The 26,784-nt window shown below is 47.6% G+C and overlaps 9 protein-coding genes across 9 annotated transcripts; 3 read left to right on the forward strand and 6 right to left on the reverse strand.

The window, feature by feature from the left end:
- Positions 1 to 170: 170 nt before the first annotated feature.
- GLAREA_02105 (alpha/beta-Hydrolase) lies at positions 171 to 1,472 on the forward strand (the record flags this gene model as incomplete). The annotated part of the gene is made up of 1 exon (XM_008089321.1): positions 171 to 1,472. One exon carries the CDS (start codon positions 171 to 173, stop codon positions 1,470 to 1,472), a length of 1,302 nt encoding a protein of 433 aa, XP_008087512.1.
- Positions 1,473 to 1,917: 445 nt separating this feature from the next.
- On the reverse strand, positions 1,918 to 2,862 carry GLAREA_02106 (Ankyrin repeat-containing protein; the record flags this gene model as incomplete). The annotated part of the gene is made up of 3 exons (XM_008089322.1): positions 1,918 to 2,416; positions 2,463 to 2,550; positions 2,601 to 2,862. 3 exons carry the CDS (start codon positions 2,860 to 2,862, stop codon positions 1,918 to 1,920), a joined length of 849 nt encoding a protein of 282 aa, XP_008087513.1.
- A 1,309-nt stretch (positions 2,863 to 4,171) lies between these two features.
- On the reverse strand, positions 4,172 to 6,485 carry GLAREA_02107 (Multidrug resistance efflux transporter EmrE; the record flags this gene model as incomplete). The annotated part of the gene is made up of 4 exons (XM_008089323.1): positions 4,172 to 4,239; positions 4,565 to 5,446; positions 5,495 to 5,819; positions 5,871 to 6,485. 4 exons carry the CDS (start codon positions 6,483 to 6,485, stop codon positions 4,172 to 4,174), a joined length of 1,890 nt encoding a protein of 629 aa, XP_008087514.1.
- An 895-nt stretch (positions 6,486 to 7,380) lies between these two features.
- Positions 7,381 to 10,674, forward strand: GLAREA_02108 (uncharacterized protein; the record flags this gene model as incomplete). Its single annotated transcript, XM_008089324.1, has 10 exons — positions 7,381 to 7,802; positions 7,855 to 8,393; positions 8,459 to 8,515; positions 8,603 to 8,625; positions 8,685 to 8,953; positions 9,065 to 9,168; positions 9,276 to 9,542; positions 9,614 to 9,761; positions 9,808 to 10,312; positions 10,378 to 10,674. 10 exons carry the CDS (start codon positions 7,381 to 7,383, stop codon positions 10,672 to 10,674), a joined length of 2,631 nt encoding a protein of 876 aa, XP_008087515.1.
- Positions 10,675 to 11,823: 1,149 nt separating this feature from the next.
- GLAREA_02109 (uncharacterized protein) lies at positions 11,824 to 13,863 on the reverse strand (the record flags this gene model as incomplete). The annotated part of the gene is made up of 1 exon (XM_008089325.1): positions 11,824 to 13,863. One exon carries the CDS (start codon positions 13,861 to 13,863, stop codon positions 11,824 to 11,826), a length of 2,040 nt encoding a protein of 679 aa, XP_008087516.1.
- Positions 13,864 to 14,578: 715 nt separating this feature from the next.
- GLAREA_02110 (uncharacterized protein) lies at positions 14,579 to 16,867 on the reverse strand (the record flags this gene model as incomplete). Its single annotated transcript, XM_008089326.1, has 3 exons — positions 14,579 to 16,441; positions 16,512 to 16,775; positions 16,832 to 16,867. 3 exons carry the CDS (start codon positions 16,865 to 16,867, stop codon positions 14,579 to 14,581), a joined length of 2,163 nt encoding a protein of 720 aa, XP_008087517.1.
- A 414-nt stretch (positions 16,868 to 17,281) lies between these two features.
- GLAREA_02111 (uncharacterized protein) lies at positions 17,282 to 18,532 on the reverse strand (the record flags this gene model as incomplete). Its single annotated transcript, XM_008089327.1, has 1 exon — positions 17,282 to 18,532. The coding sequence occupies one exon, from the start codon at positions 18,530 to 18,532 to the stop codon at positions 17,282 to 17,284; it is 1,251 nt and encodes a 416-aa protein (XP_008087518.1).
- A 2,662-nt stretch (positions 18,533 to 21,194) lies between these two features.
- Positions 21,195 to 23,127, reverse strand: GLAREA_02112 (6-phosphogluconate dehydrogenase C-terminal; the record flags this gene model as incomplete). Its single annotated transcript, XM_008089328.1, has 4 exons — positions 21,195 to 22,070; positions 22,121 to 22,572; positions 22,644 to 22,921; positions 23,114 to 23,127. The coding sequence occupies 4 exons, from the start codon at positions 23,125 to 23,127 to the stop codon at positions 21,195 to 21,197; spliced, it is 1,620 nt and encodes a 539-aa protein (XP_008087519.1).
- A 1,364-nt stretch (positions 23,128 to 24,491) lies between these two features.
- On the forward strand, positions 24,492 to 25,589 carry GLAREA_02113 (RNA-binding, RBD; the record flags this gene model as incomplete). The annotated part of the gene is made up of 1 exon (XM_008089329.1): positions 24,492 to 25,589. The coding sequence occupies one exon, from the start codon at positions 24,492 to 24,494 to the stop codon at positions 25,587 to 25,589; it is 1,098 nt and encodes a 365-aa protein (XP_008087520.1).
- Between the last annotated feature and the right edge of the window lie 1,195 nt (positions 25,590 to 26,784).

Below are 26,784 nucleotides of genomic sequence, written 5' to 3' on the forward strand. Positions count from 1 at the left end.
ATCCAAAGCTTAACCAAGCGACAACAACAAAATCGGACCTCTACTATCTTCCTTTGAAAACTTTCAAGGAAGCTGCTCCTTCACCACAAGCCATCTTTACTCCTGGCTTGGAAGGAGCTTCAGTCGCACCAGCTTTCGCACCAAATGGACACTCTTTGGCCTTTGTCCGAATGAAGGGCATCAATTATGAGAGTGACAAGAACCGTCTTCTCCTTGTGTCTGATATCACCAAAGGACTCGAGGCTTCTGAGTTTTACGCTGATGCAGCTGGCGTCGGTGCTTGGGACAGAAGTCCTTCCGCCATTTACTGGTCTCCAGATTCTGCGACCCTTTACTTAGCTGTCGAGGACCGCGCCAGAGTCAGGATGTTCAGCGTTGCAGCCGATCCCGCTACAACGTCTTTCCCATGCTTGATCTACGCAGACTCAGCAACTGAAGGACATGTAGTGTCCAGCGGTAAGATTCTTGTCACTGGAAGCAGCTTCCTGGACAACTCTATCTACTCCTGGGTCGATCCTGTAGCAGCTGCTGCATCCAACGCCACATCAGGTGTTTCCTTGATCAGCGCAAACCTGGGATACGGTGCTAAATGGGGACTTTCCAAGAGCCAAATCTCAGAAGTATACTACGAGGGAGATGGTGGCCACATGGTACAAGCCTGGGTCATCAAGCCATCTTTCTTCAAAGAGAACGAGACCTACCCGCTTGCTTTTTACGTCCACGGTGGTCCTCAAGGCTCTACAGCCGACACCTGGTCCAACCGCTGGAATATGATGGTCTTCGCAGAGCAAGGTTATGTCGTCGTCGCCTTCAACCCAACCGGTTCCACCGGATTCGGACAAGCACTCACCGACCGCATCCAAAACAACTGGGGCGGCTCCCCCTACATCGACCTCGTCAAAGGCTACGAATTCATCGAAGCCAACCTCCCCTACGTCGACACCAACCGCTCCGTCGAACTCGGTGCCTCCTACGGAGGCTACATGGGCTTCTGGATCGCAGGCCACGACCTCGGCAAAAAATTCAAAGCCCAATTCGTTCACGACGGCTCTTTCAACACGCTCTCCCAATACGCCTCAGAAGAACTCTGGTTCATGCAACACGACTTCAACGGCACCCTCTGGGACGACTACGACAACTACGCCCGCTGGAACCCAGCCGCGCACACCAAGAACTGGACGACCCCCATGCTCATCGTGCACAACGACCTCGACTACCGTCTCCCCATCGCGGAAGGTCTCGCTGCATTCAACGTCCTCCAGGCCAAGGGCGTGCCCAGCAAGTTCCTGAATTTCCCGGATGAGAACCATTGGGTGTTGAAGCCGGAGAATAGTTTGATCTGGCATAAGACGGTGTTGGATTGGTTGAATGGGTATGTTGGCCTGCCTAGTTATAGTCAAGCGGGGGATGAGATTTATAGGGGGACTTTGATGAATGGGCCGTGGAGTTTGTGGGGGAATACTACTGTTTAAGTTGGTGTGAGAGGTTATGATTGATGAATAAAGATAGCGGAAATGAATACATTATATAATTACGTTGAACTTATTGATCTGGTGTTGCTCTGGTGTTGCTTCAGTGATTACATCGGTGCAATGATATCCAAGAAGAGGTTCGTTAGTGTCAACTACTCCAGCTTCAACATTTACTGGGAATACCTGGATGGACTGGTTTCTAGTAACCTAAAACTCCGAGTTTCGAAAGGTCTCCTGAGCTTCTGGCACTCGCTATACCGTAATTCCTCGTGGTCGGCCCAGAATCCGCATGATATACTGATTAGACATTTGTATACTCCAGCGTATAGTCAATCACAAGGTGCTGGAACGCTAGGAGGTGTGCTTCGGTCACGTGGATATCCAGCGACCTTTCTATATGTCTCCCTCATCACACCAAACCAACTCGCGTCATTTACTCGTCGCTTCATGGCCTTTTAAGAAGCATCCCTATCTCACGCAACCCCACCCCCTCAGCAATCTCCCCCGCCGTCTCCCCCCTCGTCCCAAACCCACCCCTCTTCATCCCATCCGCACCATACCCCACCAGCAACCTCACCATCTCCCCCCTCCCCCCTCTAACCGCAATTTGCAACCCCGTCTCCATCCCCCAAACCCCCATCAGCCCTACCGCCTCGCTACCCACCCCCTCAAACCGATACGCATCCACCGGCGCGCCTCGCTCAAGAAGATACCTCACCACCTCAAGTCTCCCCGGGAAACGCAGCACATCACCAACGACAGCCTGCGCAACCGCATCCGTAGCAACGACAATCCCGCCGTGATCCACGAGGATGCGGAGCGTGTCGAGCGGAGCCGAGCGCGCGGCTTCGGTGACGGATGTCACGGCGTAAGGACACCACGCGTTAGGATCGGCGCCGTGGGCGAGGAACCAGCGGAGGATGGACGGGTTGCTGAGGACTTGACTATGCTTGTCAGCTGCTGTGATCTTGGAAGGTGTGTGGTGCGAACTCAAGTCTGGATTTCCCCGTCGCGGTGACGGTGGGATCCCAGCCGTGAGTGAGGAGTAGCTCGAGGATTTCAAGGTCGCCGGTGCGGACTGCGTGTTCGCAGGCGGAGTCCTCGGCGTCTGGTTCTAGGAGGGGGAACCCGCGGGCTGAGAGTTGGGTGAGGAGGTATTTGTGGCCATTTTTGATTGCTGCTGCGATGGCTCCGCAGCCTTAGAAGGTGGTTGGACTGATTGGCTCGTCCATTGTTGTAAAAGGTCTGGGATCTCGGGTTGGGCGTTCAGAGCGCTGAGATGGCGGAATCGGGTTCTTGATAGGTAGATGTCTCCTTGGGCTTCTGCTGCGGTGGGAGTTGGGCTGGAAACTCTGGAATATCCTGTTTGTGGTTGTGGTGGAGTTGACATTTGAAATGTTTTAATGGATATCTTGGTCATCGATGGAGCTTTGGATGAGTTTTAACGATGTTTATTTCAGGTTCTTTGGGTGGCTTGTATTCCTTCAAACGAACAGTCTGTGAGATACCACATTAGAGACTACTTTGGTCAGCCAAGTAAAAATAATAAAGAAAACCCGACAAATTGTAGAAATCCTTCATCTCTAATTCAACCACTTCTTTAAGCTCGAAATCGCATTCGAAGATAACAGCGCTTAAAGTCGAATAGTTTCTCACCCGACGTGGACTTCTGCAGCATATCTTGTATTTCCTGGCGACCTGATTTCAGATCACAGCTTCGCAATGCGTAGTCACAAAGCTACAATTGAACCGTCGAGATATCGTGGAAACTGTCTACTGCAGATGTTGAGAAAGGAACTGGAGGTTCCAGGTTTCCGCCTGAAAGTCGCTTATAATTCAGAAGCGAAATAATGCTCCTCAGCTGTGTAGTTATATTGATAGAAAGTATATCAAATGACTATAGCGCGGCCTGTAATAAGAGAAGACTTCTAACTGGCAAAAATGAATAATGAAAAGCTATCGCTCCTACCTCTATGTAATCATCTGTAATAAGAACCAACCTGGAACTTTCCAAAATCAAAGTCACAATCCCAAAACCCCCTACCCACCCAAAAAATCCAAAAACCACTCCCTCATGCTTTGATACCCAGAATCGAAAAACAAAAAAAATGCAAAAAGAAAAGGTCCTACTGAGACTCGAACTCAGGTCCCAGGTATTTTTCATTTCAAAAACCCATGTGCTAACCGACTACACTATAGGACCGTTTGATTGGTCTGATTGTGAGCACATTTGCCCTAAGGCACTTTATATATGTAAGATATATGGACGGCAATTATCCGGAGCGGGAGCAAAACTGGGGATGAGTGGTCATTGGGGATGCTTGATTGGTTGGAGCGGTTGAGCTTCGGATCTTGTGTATGCAAGCCCGAGGCCGTTCCATTTCTTCTCCGACCCCCCTAAAATAAGACTCCGAAAGTAAAGAGTAATTACGACTTCTACACAACTACGAATTAACTAAGACTTTTAAGAACAATAAAAGGGAACCTCAAAAGTAAAACAGTCTATTTAGACCTTTTTTATATTATGTTATAATTTTGTTATATTTCTTTTAGAGAACGGACGTATTTCGCTTATATGGTCGGGGTCGGAGAAGAAATGGAATGGATGTGTGATTTGGGCCCTGGCCTGGATCTGCCGAATACAAAAACTACCGAATACGAAATGGGTGAAAAATGGAAGTTTGCTGTTGTAGGATGGTTCAAAGTCGACCGCACTTGCATTCTTCTTTTTTCCGACCTAACATAACGTTGGGATTGCATACACGGCCTAGACTTCGCATACGAGGAAACAACAGGTTAGTCTTTGTGGTCAAGATATTGAATGTCTTGCGATTGAGTCGATATTTTTCACAACGAACATACATAACGATAAGACATTGGACGATGTCTCAGTTCATATATACCATAACCCACGCTCTTCAACTATACACAAATATGCCAAAAAAAAGGACAAATTAAAACGCCTCAGGGTATGCCAAACCAACCCCCCAACCCTACTCCCATTTCTCTGACGGGTATATATTACACCTCCTCTATTCCGTATCCATGACAAACGCTAACATGCAAATTTCAATCACTCAATTCCTTCTTACTGGCAGCCAAAGCCGCCATCTCCGCTCTCGTTCTGTCCGTAGACCCCCGTAATTGATTCGATGCCGAGCTTTCCCCAGGATGAACAGGTTTTGAAGGCGTGCCTGGGATGCGAATTATATCGCCATCTGAAGTAACCATTGTGCCTTCCATTGTATTCCATTCCTCTTCATCGGATTCGCTTTCACCGTCTGCTTCGCTGCCACTTCCGCCTCCTCCGTGTTCTGCAATGTGTTTTTTGTGTGCTTCTAAGCGGGCGTCTTCTCTCATCTTGGTGATCTTGATGTAGTTGTATGCAGCGATAGCGCCAATTGTAACGAAGAGGCCGGAAATGTTGATTGGCGTCAAGGTGTCACCGAAGACAATACCTGCTGCAGATATAGTGACGACTTCTTTGAAGATTCCAGCGATCGAAAGCGTGACGACTGAAGTTCGTTGCAAAAGTGCAAACTCGGAAGCGGTCATGCAAAATGCGATTACTCCAGGGAAGAGGAGAAGCAGAGGACCTAAGACCTTTCCTTTCGCTTCGACAAGGATTTGGAAACCTTCGTACAGCGCTGGAAATCCTTCCACGGGTATGGCTAATAAGAAAAGTGAAATAAACATCACTGGTGCGAGGAAAAAGATTGACGAGAAAGGATTCGATGTCGCGGGGTTTCGTAAAAGGAGAATCTGCGTAAGACCCCAACGGAAACCGGAGAAAAATGCTGCAGAGATGACGAGAATGAATCCGAGTGCCGAGAAATCAACTTCTCCAGCTACCATCATTACTACTCCACCAGTCATTGTCGCAATGATTCCTACGAGACGCCATGATGGGCTTTCTAGTCGGAAGAGAAAGGCGAATAAGAGCACAAAAGCTAATGAAGACGACTTGCACATTGCTACATATTCGTTAGCTGGGGACATAGTGGGTTTGCAAGGGCTCTCACTATAAAATGTAAGACTGATATATCTCAGACTGGTATTGCCCAATCCAATATCAAGTCCTGTCGCCATTCCGCAAGGTCCGATGCGTGTGAAATAGAACATCCGTGTCATAAGAGGCTTCTTGGAGTCTACCTCATGCTGCGCCAAATCTGAGTCCTCCGCTCGTGTATCGTGTGGGTTCGAAAGAGAATCGTATCGAGGCCGGAATTGAGGAAGGAAATATAGGACGAGCGAGGATAGGGAGAATTGAACAAGCATGTGCATACATGTTGTAAATAGTGGGAAGTGGAAATTAAGACGGTCCTCTGAGAACATCCATTTATTGTACTGTACCAGTTAGCAAACGCAATTTGTACACATCTAGATATGAGCACTTACAATTGAGATCGATAACGAAAATATGTACCACAAGGCAATGAGTATCGCGTTGACAATACCCGCCCTGAACACATCCTGATCAGCCTGCTTCTTCTCTTCGTCCGTTATCGTGGAGTCGCCGGCTATTCGATGGTCGAGCAAGGTATTCCTCCGTTTCTTCTCTTTCCGTCTGCCTCTACTACCCCCAGTCAACCCAGTCTCCTCGTCGTCTTGTAGCCCGTCGTCTGTAAAGTTGTCCATCTCCAGATCCTCACTCGTGCTCTTGTTGTCCTCATCCAGTAAGCCATCGGTCACTTTCGGCTCCTCTGCAATCGGATCTTTCTTGGTCGGTGATGCAGAAGCTCGTCGTGGCTTCCCCCTTGAACTACTCTCTATGTTGTTCATAAGACTACTTCTCCTCCTCCTGTGCCCTGAAGACTCCGACATTCTGCGATCAGGGGTTCGAGTTCTAGAAAAAGCGGCTGCTGCATCAGGAGCGTCGCTGTCGTCGCTGGAGTGCTCGGCAGGGCGTTTTGAGGTCGACAAACGAGTCAGAGGGATACTTGGGAATGGCGAAGAAGTTGAAGAAATATTCTGGTCAATTGCTGCAACTGCGTGGTGATGTGGAGAGTCCATAACATTGCGCTCTCCACATTACCACGTCGGTGTCTTTAGCTCTTTGAACCAGGTTCTTTCCCTGTCTGTGACCGCGGCGATCTCGTGTCTGCCGGCAGGATTGGTGTGGATGTTCTGGTCTAAAAGCTCAGACCGCAGACCGAGCTCCAAGGAGCTGGATTAAGCTGGATTTGGAAGAGCAGGACCAGATCGGAAGTCAGATGATGTTACCGACCGAAACTCAATTGAAACGCGCCAGGGCGGTGAGAGAAGTCGCGAAGACAGAATCTTTGAGACAACACCAAAGCACGCACTTCCACCTAAGGATATTATTCCTCATTTGTGTCGCAAGATCTTCTTACTCACCCGCAAACATCGGATTACGGACTGGTTGGCACACCTCGACATCCCTGATTCCTGATTCCTCCTACGAAATGTTCTACGCAAAATTTTGTGGCACCCTACTCCTTCTCCTTCCATGATTACTCAATGACCAAGCGGCTCCTCCATCAAAGTTGATTACACGACCGCTTGCAAAGCATGCTTGTATTTTGACTTTCTCTTGCACTCATGATTGTTGTATCATGTCTGTTTGTTATTTTGCTACCCTACGGCTTGAATGTCTAATTCATGCTGTCATTTGAGCACTTAATCCAGAAATCCGTCCGCGTAGTTATGGAATACACACTGCATCACAACTTCTCTCTGTATGAATGAAGCTTTTGTTGCGTTCCTCACCCATGTTGTCAATGTTCTATGCCGATCATAAAAGTGGCTTTGGTGGCGTTTGGCTGTCAGAGAACGAAGAGCCTTAAGGTTAATGGCTCACGGATCTTCAACCCATTGGGTGCTGCGGCGTTTGTAATACTGTAGTTCTCAGCCTCGCGGACACTCGATATCTTTCTCCATCACAAAGATGTCATTCGGATGGTCTGCCGGCGATATTGCCGCAGCTCTAACTCTCCTGTTCAATCTTGTCAAAGCACTCGATAGTACTGATGGTGCTGCTGGTAATTATCAAGAGTCTGTTAACTTCCTACGAGATCTTATCCGCACGATTGACGGTCTGAACACCCTTACCGCGTTGAAAGTTCATCCAACATATGGTGATGAGATCACCCAGCAAGTTTCTTTGATCCGAGGACCAGTCGAGCAATTTATAGATGCCGTGAGAAAGTACGAACCTAGTTTAGGGAAGAGTGCAGCTCAGGGTCATCATCGACATGTTTGGAAAAAGCTACAATGGCATTTCGCTAAGGAGGATAAGGTATTAGCTTTGAAAGCAAAGATTGATCAACATATGCGAATTATTGATACCTTAATCCATCGCTTGACCTTGTGAGTGATGAATTCTTCCCAGATCTTGCTCCAAGGAATTGATTCTTTCAAGGGATGTCGTTTTGAAGGTTCAGGAGACCCTCCCCCAACAGATGGAAACTATTTTTACAGACGTGCTTTCACCAAACATTCTGGGACTGCTCCGCGAAAGTCTCGGCTCTTCGGTCTGCACCGAAGTCGCTCTCAAACTGCAAGGGAGCTTCGATCTTCATCCTTATCCTGACTTTGAATCGGATATCCAGAAAATTAAGACTCATTTGACTGACTCACATATCACACAGCAGCGCATTGAGTCTTGTTTGAAAGTTGATACGTTGCAGAAGATAAGCAGCAAGAAAACGCGGGCCAGAGGACAGACTCACATTGTTGGAGGTCGTCGTCCTAGGGGAAGGAAAATAGCTGGCAACAACAGACATCGCATCATCCCTAATACGCAGCACGCAGAATTTCAACGCAAAGGATATGGAAGCACAACGGAAGAGTCTCTCAGAGAAGTGTACGATCATCCTAGTTCGACATGGGATATGACTAATGCCACTTCAGGTACTATTCAGTTTTGCTATATGTGGGTCAATTCCTTCGCAACTTATTGTAAGTGACTCTCACTTCCTGGCCCGTTTTCAATGTTGACATTATCTGAGCTTGGCTCTGTCTAGGTGATTGTGCACCAGTCCCCGACGAAGATTCTTCTACTGACAGAGCTTTCGACGAAGGTTGCTTGAACCCTCGCGAGCGATAACACCACTCCTTCTGGCGAATTACAATATAACTTTTTTGGACGCTTACGGCTCGCCTCCCAGGACACTGTCTTACGAGATCTTTCGTAACTATAAGGCTTGTATCGCAGTGCCTCAAACGATGACAGAATCTAATGCATTCTAGATTTTTCATACTTTCATTCGAGAAGAGTTCAAAAACTTGCCAGGGAGCTCATTGGTTCGTCGCGGCCAATATCAGCCAATGAGCTTGCACCACAATCAACGATTATCGGGACGTAATTGGGCAAATTTTGTTTCTCCTGGTGCTACGGTTAGCATGGCAGTGATACATAGAAGTCCCATCATAGGAGACAATGAAGACTCAAGTATCTGCCCTGACAAAAAATGTTTCGGGATGTGGAAGCGCCTGGAGGAACCCGCTTGGGTGGAGTGGTAAGGTTTCCCTCTCACCTTCTTTCTCACAATGGTTTAATTGAGTCCGAGTCATATGTGTATGAAGGTAGTGTTCTCATCAGCGCACGAGACTGAGCCCGATATCCACAGCCGCTACGCCGAAAACGGTGCGGGCCTCCCCAACCGTTTTCTAGCCATCGATCGTACCTCAAAGATACCAACCAGTCAAGCATCCAGTGTGGGTAGACACGAAGGTCAGCACGAGATTCGAATAGGAGAGTCGACGGCAAATCTCGTTGTTCATGCTGATGCAACTGACGATGATGAAATTGGCATTTCCGCAGAATACATGATATACCAGATCAGCTTTCGGAATTGGAACAAGACTACCTTACAGCTAGTCGCAATTATAACCACAACAAGACGCATGATATTGCCTACGTCAAAACGAAATTCCATAAGGCTCAACGCGGTAACGAATGGCTACTTCATCGATTAGGTGCGGCGATCGCCGATAGACGCACGTTTCTGGCCTACCGTCGAGAGAGTAATTTTATCTCTTCCACACCAATGACCGCCTATGGAGAGCTTGACCTGGCGGATGAGGAAATTTCAAGTGATTTGTCTGGTACGAATGCTCAACAGCGCTAGCCGTCGAACCAGAAGTGCTGATCAGATCGACCACTAATCGTAATGTAGATATCCTTCAACGCTCACATACTGCTTCTCCTAGGCTACACGCATCATGGGCTTCCATGCCAGGCTCTCCAAGCGTCGATGGGTTAGATCATTTTCGATGTCCATTATGCCAGAAGAATTACCGGATAATGAAACATGCGCAATGGGTGTAAGCAATTGCAGAATGAAACCTGTGGTAACTAACCTATGCTTAGGAACCATGTATTCTCCGATCTCCGAACGTATATTTGCACATCAAAACATTGTACTCATCGAGCATTCAGTAATCGTAGACACTGGTTCGATCACGAACTCCGGTATCATCGACGCCATTGGACATGCAAAATATGCAAAACCTCTTCCGTTGCCTGCTTAGCAGATTTCGACTCGACGAGCCAAGATTATGCGGAACATTTCGAGTATCATCACCCTAACAATCCAATGGATCCTTGGGAAATTGAGCGTTTTATTGAAGACCGGGGTCCACAAAGTACATTTTCAGCAAAAGACTGTCCGCTGTGCGACGAGCTGAGAACAGATGAAGGAGATGACGGCCATACATGGGTATCGGGGGAGAGATTTGAAGAATATCTCGGGCACCACATGGAGCAACTGGCTCACATTTCGGTACAGCATTGGGGTAAAGCTTCACCTTGGCCTCGAAGATCTCCAAATGACCTCAAAAGTTTTTGTTTCAACTGTGCTAATGCTCGTTCCGAGGTATAATATACTTTACCAACAATATGTTATTTGAGGTTGATGAAAGGCATGCTGACTGTTAATAGTGCAGCAAAACAAAGCCTTGCTCAGGGCGTGAGAAACGGACTGGTATGAGGCAATGTATATACCAAGAAGATATCGAAGCAAGCCATTGGAATCTCGTAAATCAGATCCAAGACTTGCAAGCGAAGTGCCCGACAACCGAGAACATAATGTGCTCTTTACCGCCCGGAACGGGTAAGGTCAAGGTCGACCAGATCATAGAAGCACTTCGATGCGGGGAACAACTGGACAAAGTTGTTGCAACGCTCACTAAAGAGGACGATGCTGAAGTTCTGGGTCGTCGTTCTCAGTGGGTCTAAAAAGTCATGTATCGGAAAGTGCGTATGATTTTTGAAACGAGCTCATCAGTTCTCTGCCTCACTGCAGATATATACGATGAGTATAGATCATGGCTTGTTGAGTATCTAGAAAGTAGTCCGATTATATAGCATGAAAACTCGAAGGGAGAATATAGTAACCGAGAATTTTACGACTTGAGCAAACCTGAAGGAGGCAGGGAAGTTATAATTTGAAGTTCTACACAGCCACAGCTTATCTTTTGTTCTTTTTAAGATGTATATATCGCAAAGTATTGCCCTAGCAAGTAGAGTTATAATACACATAAACTAGGCAGAGATTGATAGAAGATTGAAGGTTGAAATAGAGCAGTGATTCATTCACTAGTTCCTTGTCGCTCCATGAATTTGTGATAGATGGGTCACAGATATTGTAACCCATTCTTTTGCATACCAGATCGAAATAAAGCCGTTTCTATCAAACGCAAGATCATTTATGGAGGGTTCAAAGTATCAATAAGTAACCTGATGCTGCAGATATGAAATTGCAAAGAAGCTTCTACGGGGTTAACGAGCTTACGGAAAATGTTGAAGCTGAAATCTTCTACATCAACCGCCTGGCAAGTGGAGAAATGATGAATTGTTAGTATATAAATGTCTGTTGGAAGCTACTAATTGAAATGTTAACGACTTCCCAACTAGATATAATGTTACATGTGTTAATGCAGCATTTGTCGCATGTTCAACACATCGGATACCTGGTTCTATTTATCCTGTCATCTTGATAAATACTATTCTGTCATCACTAAATCCTATGTCGAAAACTTAAACTGAATTTTTAGCTGCGCACTGTTTCGCGATAGACTAGGAGTACTGGGTTCAGATCGCTGATTGACGTCTTCTGAAAAGTGGTTATATATCTCAGCGTTCCTCTCGGCGCAAAGAAAATATCATACTAGGTCTTCTTAGATCATTTTCGATGCGGGCTTCTAGGGGTATGTCTCTCACTTGGATGAGCACTTCTATTCAATACGAAATACACGTATATATGCTAGCTACCTAGATGTAGAAAGGGTATATATACGAAAAACAAGTTCAAAGGATGCCACACATAACAGAAAATAGATTCTCCGGCTATTCCAACCCTTTGCCTACGTATTACAAACAAAATCTTTAACTCCAACAACCCCCCAATTCAATGTCCACCTCCATATCATATATTGGTAAAGCCGCTCTACCCCAAGTCCCATTATCATTCTCCTGAACATCTCCAGCATCTTGATCAACAAAAGCCGCAGGCTCACTCACCGCCGAAAGCCTCGTCAAGGTCTGCAGGACCGGCGCGTCAACGTAAATATTAATCAATGGAACGTCATAGAGAGGAAAATTCCACCCAGGATCCGAAGAGAATAGACTTATGGCTCGACCGACAATAGTGTAGAGATTGCTATTAAAAAGTGCGTCTCTATTGATCCTCCGGGAATCAATACCGGCACCAAAAAGTGGTGTACTTACTCCGTTCGGACGTAGGATCAGATATATTGAACTTGACTCTAGTTTGCATATGAAGTCCCCTAGCTTAGTGTTGGGCGGAGCGAGTACTGCTTTGCCACTTTCTTCGACAGCCAGGACGCAAGGATTTGGTAAACAGCTGTTGGCGATCATGCTTTCGAGGATGTTAAGTAATTCAACTAGAGAATCATACTCATATGATGCAACAGGCTCTGAGGCGTCCAAAGCTCTACTGACATACAGGCCCTGGACTGGCGCATGGCCATTCATTCGTCCGGATGTATCTACAAAACGAGAATTGGGCGTTTGATGTACGCTCGGAATTTCCTGAATGAGATCTATCTCATTTGAAAAGTTGGCAATGGAGTGTGGACGTTGGCCGGGTGCAGTAACATAATTTCGAGCGTTATGCGAAGACAACCCTTGATCTAAGTGTTCTTTGATCTTGCTTGCTGAGTGAAACACTTCGAGCGCAGATTTTGATCCCAACCAAGCTAGTGGACGCCCAGTATTTCCAAGCGGAGGACTAACATGGTAGATAGGTGATGAAATAGTGCCGATCATGCTTATGGTTTCACATTCTGTAAAATTAACTTGCAGTTCATTAGACACCGAGAAAAGACGTGTTAGTTTTGCCGTAAGCTGATGGCACTGCTTTGGTGGCGTCCGAGCTGAGAGAAGATTGCGTATCGCTATGGCTTGCTTGATTCGTTGGCTATCAACATAGCCATTCGCCCCTCGGATGGCAGTCGGAATATTATCAATAGTAGTAGCATATGTGCAATGTACCGACAAGTGATGCGCGAGCAAGACGTTCCACAAATCGTATACGGACTTATCGTAATCAACAGGAACAGCGTTCTGGCAGCAGGGGGCAGCCAAACTTAAAAGCGCGTACGCTTTATCTCGTGGATTGGCACACCTTGCTGAATGATAAATTGTCATGAGATGAATTAGCGTATGCTCACTGGGTTGCGAGATCTGGTCGACATTTGTATCTGACAGACGTAGTAATTTCGCAGGCGTTGTATCATATGTATTGAGATGTGCTGTCATCAAATCGTGAGATTTCGTGTTGTAGCCTAGTCCGCGTAAACTTGCAGAAAAAGCCGCCCAGGAGACTGTTAAGTTCCCAAAGTATAGCTGTATATCCGCAGCTAAAACCAGTTCTTGAATAATCCAAAGCCTGCTCCAATATGTCTGATGGCATATTTCGTGAACAACTTCATATGTGAGCCAACTTGATGACGAATCAATTCCAGCAGGCCTAATCGATTGAGGGATTTGTCTGAAGACTGGCTGATCAGGATGAATCCAGACGCATACCCTTCGAGCTTGGCTATATATTTGGCCCATCTGAGACACCTGGTGATTCCTCTCATCAGGCGTGTCTTGATCGATGCATAGAGCGTCAACCCATAGTATGCGCTCTTCATCGCGGAGTCTGAGTCGCTTCAATGCTAGTAAAAGATTCTTTCTCACTTTACAAGGTGTGCCATCGACGACTATACTCCCACAAATTTGTTCTAGGCCCCACATATAAGACAAAGCTTCGTAGACTGGATTGTCTTCTAGAAATGCGTAGCTGAAGTAACAAGAAATTCCTTTGGAGAACGAACGAGGCTCAAGATGCAATAGGCGGATTTCGTGTTCATCTCCTCGTGCGAGTGGCCGATATTTGACTCGCGGTGCTTCTGCCATGGTGCGTTTTTTCGACAGCTTTCAATTGCCCGAGCCCATCTCTGGTGGTGAACAGACATTCCATGAATGTTGGTAGATAAATGATGGAATCTTGCGAGGCTCGATATGTGTTGTGGCAGGTTGTGGCTGATTAATTGGGGCGGTGTAATATATGTCGCGACTGCATTAGGAAAGCGTGCTTCAATGGCAACTGGACGATCATCAAGAAATAGTAGCTCTATTGTTAATACAGATTTTCCAGCCTGAACCAATTTCCGTATCTTTAGTTTACAATGTTGGTACCGAGCGCATCGGTTCGGCTTATCAAAGAGATCGAAAGAATAACCCTGAGACGAAGAACAGAAATGGGTGTAGAGAAGATTGAAGTGGCGGGATTCCAGAGCGCCGTATCAATGATGAAAGGTTAGGAAAGAATATCATCCGTTTCAGTTTCCGAGGCCACTATGACTCGGTTGCCTACAAGAGGTTGGGTGAGCAACCACGAGGCGGGACCGAGTCATTTGCCGTCAGGAAACGAATCATGGACCAGGACTTCCATCAATACTACAAAAGCACCCCTCCAAAAACAATGTACAGCCCAGCGACGTTCCGAAGTAGCCCAGGGTCAATGGATAGTCTCGCAATCGCACTTTATGTCGAGATGGCGTAGCGTGATTCTGATGCATCGATATTGCTTCCACTCCAATGTCTAATCCAACTCATTTCCACCGAACACTCAGAGACCGTCGTGCTCATTATCTCCGGGGTTCTCAACGCCGTGAAAAGCATCTCCAAATGCCGAGTCGTCCATGCCACCATCCATATCCATGGTAAGATCACCAAGGCCACCACTATCGCCACCAAGACCTTCTCCGTAACCAGCCAACGCATCTCCAGCGGAATCAAGATCTCCTAGATCGGCAAAATCATTAGGCGATGTATGAAAATCCGCAAGAGGAGTCTGGTTCGAAGAGCCTGTTGGGTGAGGGGAAGGATTTCCTGTGAGGGGTGCTGAAGCAGGTGTACCGGCGGTGGGAGCGTTCATATGAGAAGATTGCATGGTATGAATCGGAGCTTGCGCGATGTTGTTCGAAGGGGAGACACCACCAGGTGGTACAACAACCCAATCGCCCGAACCACCATTGTCTAGCGGCTGCTCTGTTGTTTGTCCCATGTTCGACATGTTGACCTCATTGTGTGGCATTTGATGCATGGACGTCTGACCCATAGGACGTGGAGAAGCCCCAGTCAAATTGGGAGTTCCAGCTGATGAAGGTGCTTGTAAATGAGGTTGAGGGGTAGGAAAGCCACCACTGGCGGGAGTGGCGTTCGAGGATAATCCGGTATGATACTGATCAAGTAAACCAGCAGCAGAACCACCCATTTCGATATCTGCATCACCGACAAGTACACCACTATTCTGCGAGCCATTGTTGGAAGCAGGTGGTGATACTCGGGGGCTGGGAACAACTGGAGCACGTGGACTCGGTCGAGCTACAGGTTCTTCATAGCCACCTTTTTGGACACAAATCAGTTCCTGGACAACTGCGGCATGACGACCCAAAGATGCCTCAACTTGTGCAAGGATGTCGGAAACCTTAGAAGGAGTTTGAGTGACCGGCGGGGTATCATCCCCATCTTCGGTATCAATTTTACCTTCGAGACGCCAATATTCAGGGCCAGTGGCTGCTGGATCATTGACGGCAGTTCGAAGCTGCTTCTCTGCCTGGGTAATCAAGGAGCCGCGTTTGAACTTTGCCATACGCTTTGCATGCTTTGCCTTGATTTTCTCCATCTCCTTGTTAGTCTGGGAGATCTCATCACCCACACGCTTTCGAAACAATTCTGCCTTTTCCGGATCCAACTTCCCAACATAGTTGTGCTTTACGACATCCGTGTCAGGATTTAAAGGTGCGTCAAATATGCCCTCCGTGAGTCGCACAAGCTGTCCGCGGACTCCAAGCCCGAGATCTGCAGGGATGAGTTGGTTGATCGCATAGGGTGAAGACAACACCTCTTCCATCCACTCGTGGTTTTGCTTGTATCTGCTTTCGCTGATCTCTCGAGGAGTCGTGTGATCGAAAAGGTCCCCGCGAGAAGTATCCTCTTCATCATCTACATCAAGGACAGCGATGGCACTACCTGGAGCCGCTGGGTTTGTAGTCGGTTGCGTTCTTACCCGTTTCGCAGGGGGTCCGACGGTAGGGTGCTGTGGAGGATATGAAATATGTTGAGGCATCCTCGGTGGAGGGGCGCTATTGCCGTATATCGGTGCTGCGCGAGGCTGGTTTCTTGGAAACGCTATTTGTGGCCAATTGGTCCTATCATTCAGCATGAAATCTTTCTGCACGATTTGGCCTTGTGCGTGGAGATAAGCCCGCGTGCTGATCGACTGGTGACCTCTTGCGTCGATTGGAATGAGATTCGATGGGATTCGATCCGCAGGTTCAGCCTGGGTATAATGCGTGATCCATAGACACGGGTCTGGCATTGGAGCTCCTGGTCTTTTGGAAGGAAGAAGACGATATCTTCGCCGGGCGTGTAGCGCGACAGGTTCACCAGGTGCATAGCCGACCTTGTAATGATACATTTCGATAGTCTGAAGTCTGTCAGATGTGTACCCAACATAGCAGGACAATTCTTGTCCGCAACTGGGTCTGGCAGCTTACGTATCCACCATTGATCTCTAGCTGGAAGCTTTCTTCTCTAGGCGCCCATATATAACCATCACTTGGAAATTCTGTGCCTAAGGATTGAGACTGCCATGTGAGGAAAATCGAGGTTGGCGGAGGTCGATCAAGGTAAGTCCAGTAGAACGGAGCTGTATCGCGCGCGATTTTTGGGGCTCCCAATAGCCATTCTGCTACCTTCTCGGGATGAAGTGAATGTAAACTTGGAAATCTGTAAGTTGAGAGAAGATGGACATGCGGTTGCTGCGATGATACTGTCAATGATCTGCCATTTGCATTCACTTTGAACTTGTACTTACCAGGTCGCGATGAATTCCTTGACTTGGTTCCTGCATGATGATTTCTGCGACGGGAATCTGTTGGCTGACAATTGCAAGAAATCAACAATTGATGCCGTGAATGACAGACAGGTGTCGCGACAAAAGATGCGACCGCGACGAAGTGGATCCCGCTTAGTCATGATGACTAGCTGAATCGGGTAGCCCAACGTCGGGAGGTCCAACCTGCTGCCATGTCATCTTCTGAAAAGTGAAGAGCCATATATAAAAAAGGTCGGAAAGTAAATCAACAATTTGAGACATCCTCAAAGTCCAACAGAAAGACCACTAAGGGACAAAAGCAACTTCGACAATGATCGCCCACCAGAATTCGAGCTCTGTGAGGAAGCCGGCCACCACTCATTTTAGGTCAATTTTAAGCCCTTCGAAAGCGAGCTCAAGCTCTAGGAATAAAGTCAGCAGCCATGCGTTTCAAAGACGAGTACATAATAACTTGCCGTACACATCTCGTCTTCCGAACCCTAGGTAATCAGATCTACAGTCCATCCGTCCAACGGCAGCCTCTCGGTACTCGATTTGCTTCTCGAATCTGTTTAAGATATCGTTCTTTTCATCTTGCTTCCGTCTTTTGGGTTCCACTTTTCCAAAGCGCTTTTTGCCTTGCTTCAATTGGATGACTCTATATACCTCTTTCGTGGTCTTCTTTGTTTTCTCTCGCTTACAGGACAAGGGGTTCAGCTTCTTGGGGGTTAGAGGAGATGGCGGAGGGGTGAGTGGGTAGCTTCCACTATAATTAGTGGTACGATGAGTAGGTGTATAGGGGTTGGTATATCCCAGAGCCCCGTTTTGTTGTGTTTGTCGAAGCCGCGTCCAAGGATACTGTCGTGGAGAAGCGTGCTGGGCACTCACGGCACGCTGTGCAAATTGCTGCAACTGGCTCAATTGATCTTGAAAGCCATTATGAGCTGGAGTCATAGGCAGTTGCTGCGGGACGCTCTGTTGAATAGAACGGCTATTGTGACCAGGTGCCGAGGCAACCTGTTGCTGGAAGCTCTGCTGAGCATGATTGCCACTATAAGAAGGTGCCGGAGCAGCCTGTTGGGAAGTGAATTGCTGAAAAGCAATGCCACTTGAGATCGGTGCTGGAAACGACTGCTGCCACCCCGGAACACTTTGGGCGGTTTTATTTGCAAACCCATTAAGAGGTCGCTTCCCCTTTCCCTTTCCAGGACCAGAAGACAAACGAGTTGGTGGAGCAATTGGTGCCAGATTTGGCACGACTGGAGCTGGGGGTGCTGGAGCCGGAGCGGGAGCACGAGCGGGAGCGGGAGCAGAAGCTGGTTCAGATGGTCTCGTACGCTTCGTTCCTCTCTCCTGAGCCTCAGCCGAAGCCGAAGACTCAGCAGGAGCGAATTGAGATGCTGCTGGTGGTGGTGGCGCTGGCGCAGGGACTGACATCTGAAAGCTAGTGCCAGCGTTCCTCTTGATATTGGAGCCTGATGAGGGCTGCTCCCCGATGCTTCTCACCGGGGGGAGCGCAGGCCTAGGTGGTGTGTTCCTCGGAACACCAGAGTCCCGCGAAGGCTGCTCCCCAATTCTCATCGCTGGCGCTAGCAGAGCTTCTGGCACGGCAGGCCTAGGTGGTGTGTTCCTCGGAACACCAGAAGGACGCGAAGGCTGTTCTCCAACCGTCCCTGGCTGATAGTATCTTGGTGGAGACATTGTGTCTATATATCTCCAATTAGCACCGATTGGGAATATCGTAGTAGTTCGAGGAAATACTTGCCTGCTGGGCAATTGGCTTGCAACGGCAGCGAAAGAGTTGGTACGTGTGGAAAAGACGGCGAAAAAGCGCGTCAAGAGGTTGGATCAGAAGTAATTGAGTCAATTGGATCGACGAGAATTAGAACGAGGTTATTGCAAGAATTGCAATCTTTGAACCGTGGCGTGTAAAGAGAAAAGAAGGAAAGAAGGAAGAGATCGAAATTTTCTCGCGACGCGGTTGGAAACTGGCAAACCAGTTCACTGTTCCCTCGATTTTTCGCTCGGGAGGCTGGGATCCGGGCGGTGGAGAGAACGACGAGTTCAGCTTTGAATTCTTCGCGGGGTGAAAGTAGTTTGTGAGAAATTGTTCGATTGATAAGAAATTATGTATGGGGAAATGTGTCTTGGATGATTCTCGAGATGAAAGGTATGCATATGCTATATTTTCCTGGTGTTTTTACTTGGGATATAAAATCTACCCCTTATTTCCTCGCTTAAACTAACATCTGTACAGGTAAGATGATTCATAAAATTCCCTTAACAACTCAAGAGCAACCCAAAGAAACGAGCTGAGTGGTAGAGAATAGACTCATTTCGTTTGACACAATTGGCTAGCAGCTGTTTTCTCGTTCTTCGCCTATGAAATGAGTCTCTGTTCTTTCGTCTTTGAGAAGTATGACGTGGGGAAATGAAATTTTAAGCGGAAATTATGATGGGAGTATGACACCTGAGGTTTTATTGGTAGAAGAGATGCCATTCAATATTGAGGAACTACATGCTCAAGTTGATGAGACGTTTTATTAAGATTTGACTAATATGAAAGCGAGAAAAGCCGAAGCTTGAAACATCGTTCAAGTGTCAGTTATAGCTAAGACATCCTACCTAGGTACCCAAACCATCAGGCACCCCAGGAACTCACAAAACCTAAGATAACAACCAACCCTCATCCATCATTAGAGATAGGAGTCTTTTCCAAACGCTATCCTGTTCGGGAGGAGACAAATTCGGTAGAAACCGTCGTGTTAGGGGTAAGGGACAGGAACTAGGATACTTCCTAGGTAATAACTCTGGAGGAAGGTCACGAAAGGTACACTTTGGAGACGATCGTATAAAAAACCTGTACGGGGTAGGGCATTTGAGCCTCTAGGAGGAGCTACAATCACAGTAGCAACACGAATATCGAAACGAGGGGACTAGAGCTATGATATCGTGCTATAGAATAGGTACCGTTGGTAAGTGGGAGACTCTAGGAAGTTTGTAGACAGTTACGACTACATGGCGCTTTTGGCAGCTAAACAAACTGTGGAATTCAAAAACAAAGGAAAAAAATCACTCAGCCATCAACACCCAAACTCTCAAAACATCTTCCCTCCTCCCCTAACTCAAAATTATGAAGTGAAAATCCTACCTAATCAAACACACATCAACACAGTACGCAACGCTCACTCGAAAAAACGTCTCACCACGCCTCCACCTCCCTCCAACCGCCCTATCGTCGCCCTCCCTCAATGCCATCCCCATCCTATCAGACCCACCCAACAAAGCCATTCAAACAGTGAATACCATTTCTTATCTCCCAACCCCCCAAAAGAGCAAGTCTTACAATAGCAACAAGCGCAATCCTACGATATCCCCCAAGAAAAAGAGAGATACGTTACGGCCGGAACAGTGGGTTGTTCCGAAGTACCCACAAGCATGCTCGCTAATGAAATGGACCAGCATATTCGTTTGAGAATAAGTGCTCGGTCGATGTGGAGGATGAAAAATCGGACGAGTAGTTTCGCGCATCCAAATTTGATAAAAGCATAAGAACATGGTATACAAACACGATGTCCCGCTACCGCATCCTGACTTCCATCTCCAGAACTCCAACAAGCGACAAAAAAATCCATGAGAAAATTGCAGGGTGTATAATTTTCCATCCATCTCAACCTGTACCCAACCCACCCTCTCCACACTCCAAACGCAAAGAACATTTACACGAAAACTCAGAATTTCAGCAACATCCACAACTATCTCCCACAACCACCCACTTCCACCTCCAAGATCCTCCCCACCCCCTTCTACCCACCATATCCATGGCCTATAAACCTCGACGGTGAAACATCATCGATATAGCATGAACGATAGCAAGGATATTGTGTTGACGAAGTAGTTGTACGACTGATAAATTACAATATCAACCAATGAAACCATTAATTGGTTACAGAATGGTCTAACCAGTTAAGCAGGAAAAATGGTGAGTAATCCTGAAGAGACACTTTTGTTAAACACGACAAGTTGGATACAAGATAGAAGACTTTGTACAAAATGTTAGGATCGTTTTAACAACGTCTGAATTCTGATTTCAAGAACATTGGAAATATAGCACTCTCAAGACGCTTAACTTGGCTGAGTTCATATGGAAGTCCCGTAAGAATTTATCATTGCAACGGAGCAACTCAATGTGCATAAGAAAACACGCACAATTTTCAACACCACAAACAAAAGAGCAAGGAACAGATATTGCAATAGGTATAACTTTTGAATTCAATGGATAATTGTTCATGTTACGGTATGTAATGAAAAAAGCACTCTAAATACAGCACTGCCGAAACCGTCACCGACCCAAAAAAATCGCTTATGCTTGATATGTTGAAGCACTGACATTTCCACCACGACCGGTCCAGTTGACGTGGATGTCCTTGCCCTCTGGGTACTTCTCGCTGGCATGCTCTGGCTTGATCTTGAAGGTGTGAGCACCAAAGTAATCTCTCTGTGCCTGCAACAGGTTGGCTGGGAGATCCTTTGTTCTGTAACCATCAAACCATGAGAGAGCAGTGGAGAAAGCCGGAGTTGGGATACCGAGAAGTGCTGCCTTGGCAACAACGTCTCTCCATCCAGGCTGGGCAGTGTGGATAGCCTTCTTGAAGAAATCATTGAACAGAAGGTTCTCAAGATCTGGCTCAGCACGGTAAGCGGCGGTAATATCCTTCAAGAAAACGGATCTGATAATGCATCCACCACGCCACATGAGAGCAATGGATGGCTTGTTGAGCTTCCACTTGTACTCCTTGGCAGCCTCTTGCATAAGCATGAAACCCTGTGCGTAAGAAATAATCTTTGATGCGTAAAGAGCTTGCTCCAAATCGTCCAAGAATTGTTGCTTATCACCTTCGAATTTGTTGGTTCGTCCAACGTACTCGAGAACCTTAGAGGCACGAGTACGCTCACCCTTGAGAGATGAGAGACAACGAGCCAAGACCGACTCGGCGATCAAGGTGACTGGCATTCCGAGATCGAGAGCGTTGATGGCGGTCCACTTTCCGGTTCCCTTCTGTCCAGCAGAATCGAGGATCTTCTCGAGAAGAGGAGTGTCGTCATCATCGTTGAAGTACATAATGTCACGAGTAATCTCGATCAAGAAGGAGTCGAGAACACCCTTGTTCCATTTGGTCAACACATCACCAATCTCCTTGTCTTGCATTCCGAGACCTCGCTTCATGATATCGTATGCCTATTTGATGTCAGCTTGTTATTGAGGATTTTATGCCTAGAGTTGCTCACCTCGCAAATCAATTGCATGTCACCGTACTCAATACCATTGTGTACCATCTTTACGTAGTGACCAGCACCCTCGTCACCGACCCAGTCGCAGCATGCCTCGCCATCACTCTTGGCGGAAATGCCCTGGAAGATATCCTTGATATATGGCCATGCTTCCTCATTTCCTCCTGGCATGATGGATGGGCCATATCTGGCACCCTCCTCACCACCAGATACACCGGAACCGACGAATCGAATGCCCTTTGCCGCCAAGTACTTTGTTCGTCGGTTGGTGTCTGGGAAATGCGAGTTACCACCGTCGATAATGATATCACCCTTCTCGCAGAATGGAAGAAGAGTCTCAATGAAGTCGTCGACTGGCTTTCCAGCCATGACCAACATCATCATACGACGGGGCTTCTTGAGCTTGCTCACGAACTCCTCGATGGAGTGGGCGCCCTCGATCGATTTTCCTAAAAAAACAAAACTTAGCATTTTATTTTCGCAAAAAGATCTTCAAACCAGGAGAAGGGAATGGACTTACCCTTGGCCTCATTTGCAAGGAAATGATCAACTTTTGAGACGGTACGGTTGAAGGCAATAACGTTGAATCCATGATCCGCAGCATTGAGGATCAGGTTCTGACCCATAACGGCCAAGCCGATGAGGCCGAAATCTCCTCTAGGAGCATGGTCAGCATCTTGATCAATATTCGAGCTCAAACTCGAATCCAAACTATTATTGTTGTTGAGATGAGGCTCCGGAGCTCCGCGCGCACTTGCAGACGTGGACCCGCCAATGTTGATGGCTGCTAGTCGAGCGCTGCAGGAAGTCGAGATCAGTTGTCAACGGAAAAATTCATGCCATGGTTGAGCAGATGCAGAGCTGTTAGATGTAACTATCTACACTGTGCGCCTGGATACTGGCTGGTGGTACTGCGCAGCGCTGAAACGTCCGTGGCATGACGATAGCGATGGTGGGGTAATTTGCGAGGGGGAAGAAAACAACACTTACGTTGGTGAGCTCATGGTGACTAATGTGCGTCAGAGACGGAGGATATGGTGTAGAGAAGAAATTCAATGGAATGTCTGGAAATCGATTCCAGCCAGGTGTTGTAAAGTAAGAGGGAAGCTTGGTGTTGTAAAGGAAAAGAATTGTTTAGAGGTGACGGAAAGGTTGGGAGGTCTAAATGGTTGGAGGGGCTGCTTAGTCGGCGAAGGCTCCTCGACTGGGCTAGGCGAAGTGGTGAGGCATGAACATGGAAGGAGAGATAAAGCAGCGGTGCTGGTGAAGTAGGTAGCTGGTCAAACCCGACGATGATACTTGCACAGAGAGTTTGGCATAATAAGAGCGCTATTTCAGAATCTCAATACGAATGACATGGATGTAATCATCTGAGTGATACAAGGGCCAATGCAGAATTTCTTCCAGCTAATAGTCTTGCGTGAGAAGTGTAACTGGCCTTGGATCTGGTCTAATATCTGCTAAAGGCTGACAAAGGGTTGACCAGTCGACAACCACCTGGACACTTCCCATCGCTGCTTTGGTCGAGCATGATTCGAGTGGTGACAGCAACCGCTTCAGACTAGGTACGGGACGACCATTTGCCAGGGACTGAATCTCTGGAAGCACAAGTATCACCGCGGGAATGCCTCGCGACCCATACAATCATGGACGGTTGTATATATATCTGCGCGGAGGATCAAAGGCGTCGTGGAGATGCGGGAAGGATGTATTCCTTTTGAGGGATTATAGCTCGTAACGATGGATAAAGCCGGGATGAGAACGCTCAATCAATCGGCGACAGGAAGGCACAGTTCCTATCTGCAACCATGATCGTGACTGAACAATGATCATAACCGGCCTCCCAGCAACTCTTCATTTTCCTCTTTCGGCCACGATTAATCCGTTTCATCGCGTTTCCTGCTGGCAGATTATTCATGCAATTTGATGTGTCCCGACTCGATACCCCCACCTTGTTTTTTTCAACTCCACTGACCCCGCCAAATAAGGCAGAAATGTGTGATACCTCAGGCATAAAGACAGCTTCTACCGATGGTCGGAAAGTGAGCCGGCCCGAACATGTGACTTTGAAACGCTCCTAAGCCAAGCCTTTAAACGCTGGGCGCCTTGGACGCGCTTGATTTCATCACCACCAGATTTCTAGCCTAACTGGAATCTTCAAGATCCCAACCTCTTCATCCACCACTCCACCGTTAGTCGTTTGCACAAGCAACAATCCACCAGTAACCCGCAACTAGTCGACAATCGCGTAGAGAAGCTTTATATCCACCAGAGAATCGAAGAAACGAGCTGAAGAAACCACTGCGTCTCAAGGCGCAAAGGTACGTCTAACACTCATACCATAAGAGTTTCCGACCAGCAATTCATCATGTCCTATCCTCCACCTCCAGGTCTGAACTCAAACGCCTCACACCCATCTCTTCCCGCGCGTCCTCCTCCAACGAGCCTCCCTCCTAGACAAGGCTATAATGCCGCAACATCTCGACCGGGCGCATACCCACCTTCGTCCTCGGGGTATGGAGGCTTCGCGCCTAGATCAGTAGCAGCACCCCAACCATACAATAATTCGTACCAGGCGCCTCAGCCATATCAGCAGCCAGCATACGGAGGCTACAATGCCGCACCACAGCCAGACGCATATGGAGCCGCTCCTCAAATCAGAAACCCGTTTGCGCCTCCGAGCGCCAATCCAGGCGTTAGGGCATATGAAGAAGATCCGGACATGGCAGCACAGATAGCACAATGGCAATCGGCATATGCAGGGAAAGACGCTTCTTCGGCGAGTAATACTTCTGGTTATACGGGCCCCAATCCAGCAGCCCGTCGATTCAACAATGGAACTTCAGAAAGCTCCGGCGCGGCAACATCTGCAAATGCCGCACCACTTGGGGCAGGAGCGCGATCAGAAACATTTGGCCCGTCAATGTCATCAGCAGCTATGGCATCTGCCGCTCATAGCGATACAGGTGTCGCTAATATCGTATCCGACTCCAAGAACCCCAATTCCAAAACCGTTGTCCGATCTGGTGGAGGTATAACCTGGTCCGATTCCTCACTTCTTGAATGGGACCCCGCTCATTTCCGTCTATTCGTGGGCAATCTCGCAGGCGAAGTGACCGACGAATCTCTCTACAAAGCCTTCTCCCGATGGCCTTCGATCCAAAAAGCACGTGTAATCCGAGACAAACGAACCACCAAATCAAAAGGCTTCGGATTCGTATCATTTAGCGATGGAGATGAATTCTTCTCCGCCGCGAGGGAAATGCAGGGAAAGTATATTGGAAGTCATCCTGTCTTGTTAAGGCGGAGTACGACTGAAATTAAAGCTGTGAACCCGAAGGATAAGGATAGGCATGGGAAGAATGGAAAGGGGAAGAATAGGAACGGAGGGAAGGATAGGGATAAGACTGGGGCTGGAGTGCAGAAGTCTGGGAAGACTAAAGGGGGCCTGAAGGTGTTGGGATAGAAGGCGTGTAGTCGTCGTCTGAGGCATTCTTTAGTCTGGGATGATCTTAAAGTAGACAGATCCGGCACTGGATTATAATACACTAAATCAAACACATGTCGCGGCTTCTACCATTTCCACTTCTTAAGTTGTTGCTTCCTATCATGTTCCACCATTTCAAGATCACAGTTTTGTTGCACATCGCATCCGCAACGCGCGGAATACACTCGGCGATCCGCGGACGTTTCCCACATTTCCCTACCATCGCCATGCCACATATGACAACACCTGATGAGAGCTGTTGCACTTCGCGTAGCACACCACGCGGGACGCTTCCGGAAAGACTTTGTGTGATGATTCTGTTCGACTCCTAGAGAGAGCAAACTGTTGCACATCGCAGCCGCAACGCGCGGAGACCGCGGACGATTCTGAATTTCCACTCTATTAGCCTGAGCTGTAACTCCCATGCTAGAAATAACAACAGGTTTTTATTGCATCCAAAGCGTGTGACAGCTCCGGGCACCTACATCTCATCACGCCTGGTAGGAAACGCAAGAGAGTTTGTTGCACATCGCAAGCGCACCGCGCGGGACATGCGCGGCGAGCCGCGGACGTCTCTTCGTTACAAGGGCTCGCTTGAGATTACAACCGACGGTCAGATGAAGTGAAGAAAACTGCTGTAATATCTACCTACCTATACAACAGGCTATAACACTCAGACAAAGAAAGGTATGGATTTCAAGAGTTTTGTTGCACATCGCAACCTCAACGCGCGGGAAATACGCGGCGAGGCGCGGACCATTGTCGAATGATTGTATTGCCCAGCTGATCTGAATAGGGCTTTGTTGCATATCGCATGGCGCAACGCGCGATATGCGATCCGCGGCCGTTTTCTAATGCTTATTCTGTCACAGCTGGCGCGAATAACGATGCGGTGACATCAAGTGAAGTAATAGTTTGCACGTGACTGACCGAGTTGAGTTTTGTTGCACATCGCACACGTGAGAAAACTCGATATCTTGGCAATATCTCACGCGCGAGAGAGTTTTGTTGCATGTCGCACACGTGAGAAAACTCCATGTCTTGGCAATACCTCACCACAAGCGAAGAATTTATATATATATCGCGTGTGAAAACTTATCAGACTTTGTATTTTCGAACTTACGGCTGTAAACAGACACGAAGCGTTTTGTTGCATATCGCACGCGTGCGAAAA

Source organism: Glarea lozoyensis (assembly GCF_000409485.1).
Source record: "Glarea lozoyensis ATCC 20868 chromosome Unknown GLAREA7, whole genome shotgun sequence".
NCBI lineage: Eukaryota > Fungi > Ascomycota > Leotiomycetes > Helotiales > Helotiaceae > Glarea > Glarea lozoyensis.